The sequence below is a fragment of the Arachis duranensis genome, chromosome 8 (assembly GCF_000817695.3).
Source record: "Arachis duranensis cultivar V14167 chromosome 8, aradu.V14167.gnm2.J7QH, whole genome shotgun sequence".
In the NCBI taxonomy this organism is placed as follows: domain Eukaryota; kingdom Viridiplantae; phylum Streptophyta; class Magnoliopsida; order Fabales; family Fabaceae; genus Arachis; species Arachis duranensis.
The window spans coordinates 15,978,283-15,987,811 of record NC_029779.3 but is presented as its reverse complement, the minus strand read 5'-3'; the positions used below and the strand labels follow the sequence as shown (position 1 = coordinate 15,987,811).

General features: G+C 42.7%; 2 protein-coding genes across 2 annotated transcripts; both read right to left on the bottom strand.

Moving 5' to 3' along the window:
- Positions 1 to 5,102: 5,102 nt before the first annotated feature.
- Positions 5,103 to 6,425, bottom strand: LOC107460995 (protein FAR1-RELATED SEQUENCE 5-like). The gene has a single exon (XM_016079423.1). It carries the CDS (start codon positions 6,423 to 6,425, stop codon positions 5,103 to 5,105), a length of 1,323 nt encoding a protein of 440 aa, XP_015934909.1.
- A 53-nt stretch (positions 6,426 to 6,478) lies between these two features.
- LOC107460993 (protein FAR1-RELATED SEQUENCE 5-like) lies at positions 6,479 to 7,441 on the bottom strand. The gene has a single exon (XM_016079422.1). The coding sequence runs from the start codon at positions 7,439 to 7,441 to the stop codon at positions 6,479 to 6,481; it is 963 nt and encodes a 320-aa protein (XP_015934908.1).
- Positions 7,442 to 9,529: the final 2,088 nt, after the last annotated feature.

The window sequence follows — 9,529 nt, the reverse complement described above, 5'->3', positions numbered from 1 at the left end:
AATTAAATTTATATTAATATTTGTTAATAATAATATAACTAAGGATAGTATTAAAAATAAAAAAATATAGAACTTTTTTCTTGTTTTCTTGCTTGTGATCAAAGAAAATTTTTTTAGTGTAATCCACACAAAAATTTTCTTTCCTTCCTATTTTCCTTCATAACCAAACAAAATAAATATTATTTTCCATCCATTTTCCTTCCATCCATTTTCTTTCCACCTATTTTCTATCAAACCAAACATAGTGTAAAAAAAAATTAGGAATATAAGATATATATTATTTAATAATTATATAAGATAATTACATATTTATTCAATTAATAATCTATTTTAATAATTTAAATCACGACTAACCGAAAAGATTATATCACAGCATTTTTAAATACTATGTATATTGTTTACATTAAACTATAATTGACTACACTTGTTTAGACCCTTAACAATAAATTTATTTTTTTAAACATAACATAATTATTTGTTGCGAGATTAATTTTTTGTTATATATAATAGTCCAAATCGCCATGACATTTATGTAGAGCACGGCATTGTTTTCCTTTAATTTTTTTGTTTTATAATATAATTGCAGAGTTTGGTTTAACAAACCCTTGTGATCTCCAGGTTCTTTATCTGACCCACCATACTGAAATTTTCCATCCGTTTTTTTGTTTAGAATGACAAAATCCCTCTAGAATGTGCTATTTCACCGACACAAACTATGCACCAGATCGCAATTATGGGGTCCAACGTGGTGCCCTACGCCGATGTGGAACATTGTGCTTCTCGCCGTCGGGTTGCTGCATTCGGACATGTGGATCGTTTTGGCTTAGAAGCGAATTGCCGTCGAAGGATCTTAAGGTATCTACGAAGAATCTGTGGTTGGCATCTGTGGAAGGATCTTCTCTCGTAGGGATTGGGGTAACTCTGTCGTTCATCATATCACCTAATGCTGTTAGAGGTCTAGCACACTCAACGGTAGCAAGACAATTTTCTCGAGAAAGATCCCTCGTGATATCTTCGAATGGTCACATCACCTTGTCATATTAGAGACCCAGTTAGATCGCCAAAAAAGCAAATGTTTACACCAATTCGTGCACATTTTAAGTATATATGCGGTATAAAAAAGACCCATCAGTGTGCCTTCTAAGGTAAGCATCACTCGACCAACACACTTCCTGCGAGGTAGTCGATGGAAAAATGCGCTCAATGGAAGAGGAGGCAGACGAGATACCAGCTTCGGAGGTAGTCAGATTTTATGACCCGTATAAGGTAAACATTTATGTCTCCTCCTTGGCCTCTGTTAAATAGTTTCACCGTTGTTTGTAGGAGGGATTGGTGGCGGCGGCTCTCCTAAAGTTGAACGCCACGATGGATGCGCTAAACAGGAACATTGTGAGACTACTTGAGGTATACATGATTTCCGTGTATCTGCTTGCAAACTGCATTTCCCCTTAGATTGGCCCTGTCCCCACTTAGGTCTGACCCAGATCTGTATTTGCTTTCCCAGATTCTCCAGAAAGAGCATTCTCAGGTGGACGTATTCACCAATGACCTTAGGAAAGCACTCGGCCAGGTTGACGAATGCCTTAACAAGTACATCAGGACGGGAGGGGAGCATGGGACAAGGACCGTCGGGGCCGGGTCCCAGATCACCGCAGCCATCTCGGAAAGCAGCGCTCAAAGGAGGGGAGAACGTACCACGGCGGCGGACATCAACATCGTCGACCTAACAGCTGGACCCCGTGAGGGACGCATGGCAAGACCCGGAAGCTTAGGTGGAGGGAACATCACCTCTAGCATGACGGGACACTGGGCGGAGAGCACCATCATGTTCGGGTTGATGCTCCATGATGATAGTTGGGTGGCGCCAGGGGTGTCGCAGCAGACCAACCTCGCATGGACCGCACCTGTCCCACAGTTTAACACGCCCCGTTCCACCCCCAATGCGTTGGGCAACGCAGGGCATGTAAGTGAAACTGCACAGCCCTGTAGGCGACTTGCCGTATTACCTTAACAACCACGTGTGCATTCGCGTGATTTATTTATTTCACCCAATTTTCTGTGTGCCCCGACATTACAGGACACGATAGGCTCGAATGTTCGAAGCGGTGCAAACATCATTGAAAGAGGCTCGGGATTTTAGGGAAAGTTCTTCAAAAGAGGAGAACTCCCAAACGACATGAGAACACCCCGGAGAATGCCAAGAAACCGAAGACAGCAGAACAGCCAACACAATCCGTCGTCTGGGGCAGTGACCTTTCCGCCGGTAAGGCTTACATCGTCCAGATTGATGTATCGCTTGGGTCGAACTCGAGGTAAAACAGTGTTCCGAAAAGGCTTAACTTTATTTTTTGTCTTCCGCAATTCATACATGCCGGTGTCAAGATAACCCGGTAGATGGGTTTTCCATTGCAGGCGGCCCAGATGATAGCCTACATCTTCAGCGATTGCATGAATCCTGACGAGAAACTGTTTTGCCACGATGATCGGCAACTAGACCGAGAGGCGTTTACGTCACTCCTCCATGGGAATGAACCGTCAGCCTACATCTTGGAGCTGCTTGCGCTCAGGACCTCATGGACACAGTCGCAGCTGCAACGGTGTTCGATCTGGTCCCTTCCACTGATTTTTTCGGTAATGTTTCCATACTACGTGATATGAGATGCCAATTCCTTTTTGCGCAATGGTTACGACCGCTATATGACCGGACAATGTCACACGTGACAGGAATTCGCTCTGATCGAGGACATTGACGATGATCACTTGATGGACTACTTTCGTGGGACATGGCTACCACGTCCCAACGCCCTGAGATATGTAAGCACTGTCGCGGTGCAAACCGCACGAAAAATCGATAGTTACAAGGAAAAATAACATAACATTGAGGAAAAACAAAAAAAAAATAGAATGCTGTTTATTATTCCTCATTGCCACTCATACCTGGTCAGAAAACCCTAACGCATAACTCCGTGACAGATCAACGTCCAGATGAAGGATGTCCTCGAAGGCACGAAGGAGTCTCACTACTACCTGATGGTCCTAGATGTCTCCAGTCGCCGGACGTGGATATTCGACAGCTTTCCAACACAGGAGACTATCAAGGGAAGAATTTCTGCGGTTAAGTCAGTGGTACGTAATCTCTACGTATCCTTTCCCATGATGCACTACATTTTCGTTGTGTTTCCATCTCGATCTGGAAGGGTTTTTTTATATTTTTTTGTCTAATCCGATTTGTTCTGAATTGCTGGGCCTGCTGGGTTTAGTTCGGGACACGTAGAATCCAAAGAAGGATAAAAAAAATAAAGGGACGATATTTAAAAAAAAAAGAAACAAACAAAAAAAAAATAATTCCGTTTCCTCCCTACCCACGTAGGGACGAAATTTTTTTTGTCTTGTCTCATCCCTTATTAGACATGCAACTAAACCTAAACATTCATGTTTTGGAATTTACAACTCCTTTTCCTGTCTCATTTGCTGTCGTTTTGCAGGCCACTGTTCTGGACAAGATCTTGAGAACCATGTTCCCAGATCTCGACGTCTTTGGAAGGAACCTGCTGCTGTTTGAGTGGAATCCGGACTTCGTCCTGGGGATCACCAACGAGAACAACTGGTACTAATTATATTAATTGCTCAACCATGTGTATTTGTTCTCCGATTTTGACAGGTATTCACCAATTTGTGTTTCCGACGGCGACCGTGGAAAAAAAAGTGACAAGGACAAGCTATGGATGATGCTGTGGCTTCAAATGGAGCATATGTTCACAACCAACCCTATCCCGCAGAGGAAGGTATTCAACACTACTTTTCCCATGCTGTATGCATTTAAAAAGGTTTCCCGTTGTGTAAAGATCTCTTAATCGACACATCCATGTATGCCTTTACTTTGTCATGCTGCAGAGCATCGATCAACTGTCCGACGGGATACGAATTGACACTGCGTTGGCTATTGTAAACGAGCACTTCAATGAGTTCCGCGATGAGATAAGGTAGCGGGCAGAGGTGGACTGGAACAGCTGAAAGGTAATGGCAACAGTGCTTCCATGACCCTGTTCACAACGTGAGCTTTGTTTTGACCATGCTGGGCTTTTCATGCCCCCTTTTGTTGGCGACCAGGGTGGGTCGTCACTTTGAAGTGGTACCAACAAATCATTGTACACGAATCCACTTCGACGTGATAGCTACCTGTCCCGCCGTATTGTAAAAGCTTTATTATTAGTTTTAACTACTTGACTATATTTGGTTGCATGCGTATCCACCCTTGCATGCCAGGAACAGCCGTTTTTTTTGGTAAACTACTTTGTTGCCGTGCGCTGGATGTTAAATTAGCATTTTTGTATTCTGTTCCGTATGTTTTACAACGGAGTCTGCAATATAATGCACTGCCTTTATTATCAACCCCTAAACAAATCGTCTCACTATATGGTTATTTTTTTCCCTTGCCAATGGATAGTGCCATATTCTCAGTACCAGGAAAGCATAAACAGTCGATGCAATTTATAGGCAATTTCGTCCCGAAACCTGTACATCCGAAATCCCTGCGCAATGACCACTTTAACTTGGCAACAATGTCTCGTTACATGACTCGGTTTACACTAACTAGCCATTTCTAATTTAATTAATCAACACAAACTTGTGACTTGGTTTACATTAACTAGCCCTTTCTAGTTTAATTAATCAAACACAAACGCAACTATTGTCACAACACATAGCAACACATTAAGGAGGCACGTCCTCACAAGCTCCACTGCATACTACATTCTTTCATGAACGCAACTGATATGGCCTAATGAATAAAACTTTTTGAGGCAACAATGACTCATTACATGACTCGGTTTACACTAACTAGCCTTTCTAATTTAATTAATCAAACACACAAACGCAACTATTGTCACAACACAGACCAACACATTGAGGAGGCACGTCCTCACAAGTTGCACTGCATACATCCTCACAAGCTGCACTGCATACTACATCCGTCCCTGATCGTAATGAATATTACTAGAAGTATAAAATTTTTAACTCAAATAACCTACGCTATGCATACGCCCTTCCGGATGCCATGCCAACAAGTACAGCGCTTAGCAGCCACCCATACGGAATCCAGCTCAATGCGTAACCGCCAAAAAGAACGGTTCAGCCAGCTCACTCAAATTTGTAGTACTCCTCACCCCCTCTCCTGCCTTCATGCTTTCGTAAGCCGCGTCAGCCTCAAAACTATCGATGTTCTCCCCCGTACTCGATTGTTGACACTTGCAAGAATTGTGTTCGCCCTTTCCACACAGTCGACACCTTTGAACACGGCGAAACTTTCCCCGGGAGGTGACAACTCTTCGACCGCATCCTTTGTACCTTGGCCGCATCGGGTCCCGAACAGACACCCTGCTGACCTCCTCAGCAACACCCAACCTTTGGCGATATTTGTCCCGCAGGGATTGACACTCCTTTGCCAACCTTGTTTTCACGTCAACGTAGTCCTCGAAAAACCGGCAAGACAGGCTCACCAGCTCCCTACAATCATCCAGCATCACCGCGTGTATGCTCATGTATGCCGCTTCTGGGATCTCCCCAACACGAGTTCCGTCGCAGTGTGCACGCGGTTGCTTAGCCCTCTTTGTCCACCGGTCAAGTATTAGGCCTTTGGGGATAGCTGTCATGTTCAGATAAACCATAACCCCAACCATGTGGACACAAGGAAGCCCAAAGGACTCCATCCGCTGACAAGAACAGCTGAATTCGTCGTCTTCCTCGGCCCACGACACGGCCCATGATCTCTGCTTGCAGTACATTGCAACTTTGAACAAAACACAAGTGCTCGTCCTCTTGGTGGACACAACTCTAACGTTGCTGGCCAGCATCAGCACCTCCCGAAACAATTCGAAAACCTCTTTTGTATAAACTGTTGCAGCGAACTGCTCAATAGCCTCGAGTTTCGTCTTCACAACAGGCTCTCCATACGCAGACTTGTAGTCTGCCACTAGTTCTCTCCTCCTCATGAACTCTAAATAGTGTTGGAAGTGCTCAACAAACTCCCTCAGATTGTACCTGTTGTGTATAAATTTTCCAAGCTGCATATTCAAAGCCTCGCACCTGGATGTCGTCTTCAGTCCTGCGAAGAATTTCCCCCGGATATGGGCATTGGACCATGAATGCTTCTTGGCATACATATCCACTATCCACGGATGATCCTCCAACCCGTGGTCCGCCATGCTATCTGTCCATATTGTCTCAAATTCGTCAACCTCTAGATCTCCCATGAGGCATAGACAGAATTTCCTAAGAAAATCCGGCCGTCCAACTCTAGCAGTGGCGTTCCTTAACAGATGCCAGCTACACAACCTGTGATGTGCACCGGGAAAAACTGTGCTAACCGCACTCTTCATGGCGAGGTCACCGTCCGTGATGACAGACTTCGGCTGTTTTTCCTTCATTGCCTCAAGGAATGACCGCAGCAACCACACATAGCTTGCTTCGCTCTCGTTGCTCAAGATGTCGTAGCCGAACACCATCGTCCGCATATGATGGTCCACCCTGAGAATATTACCAAAGGGCACTTGTATTTGTTACGACCGTAAGTTGCATCAAAACCCAGGACATCACTGAAGACGCTGTAGTCATAACGACTTGTACCATCGCACCAGAAGAGATTTTCCAGCCTCTTGTCAACATCCAGCGAGTACCTCCAGAACATCCCGGAATCAGTGGTCCTTAAATTTCCCAAGAACTTCAACGCGAACTCCGCATCTGTCGTGCCAGCCCGCCTTTGCTTCTCTATCACATTATATATGTCTTTTATCTCGAACCCAACAGTCTCAAATCCTCCTGACTGATTGGCAAACGCGCAGAAAATTGTCGGCACCCGCAACCCAGATTTCCTCATGGAATTGATTTGGTGCAAATCCCCTTCCTTGACTGCTCTGTGTGATCGCGACAGACCCCTAAACCTCGCATACAGCATGGGATGATTGTGGTTATCGCAGAATTGTTCAACAAACCATCGCTCGCTAGCATCATCAGCGTGGACCTTATTCCGGGCTTCACACCCACACCGCGTGATCGGTCGAGGATCCTTCTTCCTGTCTTCCCGATGCATGTGTTTCCCGTCGCGCTCTCCTTCCCTAGAGCACACGAATACCTGCCAAATTATTTCGCCCTCCGCCCCCTGCTTTGTTCTGCGACCCACCTTGGACCTCCTGACCGAGAATCCCTTCATGCGACCAAATTCGTTGTAGTAGTCATAGGCTGCCTGTAAGCTTGTGAACTCCGTTGTCAGCATGTCCTTGGCTGTTAGGGAAGAAAATTCAATTGCGCCAAAGGACCCTATCCCTTCAACAATCCTCACTGCTGCTTCTGCATCTATGTCCGCATCTGCGGTGGACGAATCCATCGCTTCTACTTCCTCTACCGGCACGGTTTCGCCGCTCATTCCATCATCAGCATCCTGCATTTAACAACACGCGGCATGTGTGAGAACAGGCGGTGGGCCACATGAACATAAACCGGTCAATAAAAACTCATAACATGAGAAACAAACACACCTGCGACGCATGGACTCGGTCAAAATTAGATGAAAACTCGTAGCTAGGCTCCACAAACCCATTTGGCTGTCACAGTTCAAAAAATTGCAGTGAGCGAACAGAACATGGGCGTTATCAACCATGACTGCGAACACGCAGCTATAATTCCAGACACCCTAAAATAATCCAACTAAAACTCACTCAACTGTATTTCCAGTCATACTATAATAATCCAACTAAAACTCATTCAACTGTAACGACCAACCCCGATTTTCGGTACAGAATTTAAGAGGTAACAAATCTAATTCGGCGGTGTGCCATTCTAAACGGCAACCCCGAAAAATCAAACGGTAAAAATTGTCGGCGAACAGGGGAAGGCACCCCCCACACAATTGAAATCAATTTCTGTGCATGCTTCCCCTGCAATTATCGGACGGTAAAAACCTAATCGACACCGACAAAGCGTACTTGTGAATCTCGTTGTCCTGGGTGGTCCATTTTCTTCCCTTATTTGAACCTCGAGACAGCCAGATCTCGATCTCTGCTTCCGCGCCGTTCAACCCCGCCTTCTCCTCCGTCGTGTACCGCCGTCTCCGTGCGGTTCGACCAAACGAAGCTTCACACTGACCCCAACACAGCTTTCACCTACCTATTAATGGAGTCTGAGGCTTTAGATTAATACCGAATTCTCGTCTCCTCCCCCTTCTTTTGGTTGTTTTCTTAATTCCATCCCCAACCGCTACTTTTGATTATTTGTGAACCGGCCCCAATCTTTTCCAAAAATTGACTTCGTTACCTAGTTCACCAAGGTCTTGAATATACTTTCCCCACCGTAGAAACGTCCTCCAAAGAAATTATGACATGGATCAAGGGAAAAGATTCAAGGAAAAAGAATTCATAGGGACTAGTGTGCTGAGTGGTTCATTGAAGCATTTAGGTTTCGTTTGGTAAACTTTTTGCTTTTTAAAAGTTATAGTATTTATGTTTTGTAAATTAAATTAAAAATGACTTAATAAGCACAAGCAGCAATAATAAGTGTGTTCGATAAAATAAATTTTAAAATTTTAAAAAATACTATAATAGATATTAATATAAGAATTCAATTTAAATATTAATTAATAGAATAAACTATAAAGGTGTAATTTTTTATTTTTTCATGTTTTTTTTTCATGTTTTTTTGCCTTACTTAGGAAATAAATGATTACACTTTATTCTCTAAGATAAAATTTAAAAACTTTATTCTCTAAGATAAAATTTAAAATTTAGAGGATCTAAATCTTAATTAACATACGAGGTTATATTAGATTTTTTAATTTTGATATGTACATGCTAACTTTTAAAAGTCGCAAACACATGAGTTTTTAAATTTATCAAACACAAAACAGTGTTCGTGTTTTTCGAAAAGTTTTACCAAACTAAACGTTAGGAAGAAAAAAATATCAAATTCGAAAAGGAATAGAAAGCTCTAGCAAAAAAGAATGACGTTGAAACTTGAAAGTATTATAAAAAGATAAGGAATGTAAATATAGCATGCATGAGGATATAAGTTCCTGAGCAGATTTTGTAAGGGAAAAATGATTTTAGTAAAGAATAGTGCTAGTAAAAGAGTAAATTTTTTTACTAAATTTGTAGAAAATATTGTTTTAAAAAAAATTCTTCACTTTGAGGGGTACAATGACATCGTAGCATTATATTGTCCAATTTGTAATGTGTTTCTGTACTATTTCAATGATTTCTCTTTCATTTTTTTACTTAATTCCACTTATAAAATTAATAATAAAAAAATACATTTTACTATCTCAATTTGAGAGAACTCATTCTCCTACTTTTTCTCCCAATGTTTTTTACGGTGTGTGAGAAGTTTGACCAACTATCAAAAACAAAGAAAAAGAATTTCATGAAAACATTAGTTTTATGAATTATGTCCCGCATCCTTTTTTTTGCCGGTATCAATGTCTCCTCTGCAAGGGCAGGGCAGTTGTACACTTCGTGATATTGGATTAAAAAAAAAACAAGAA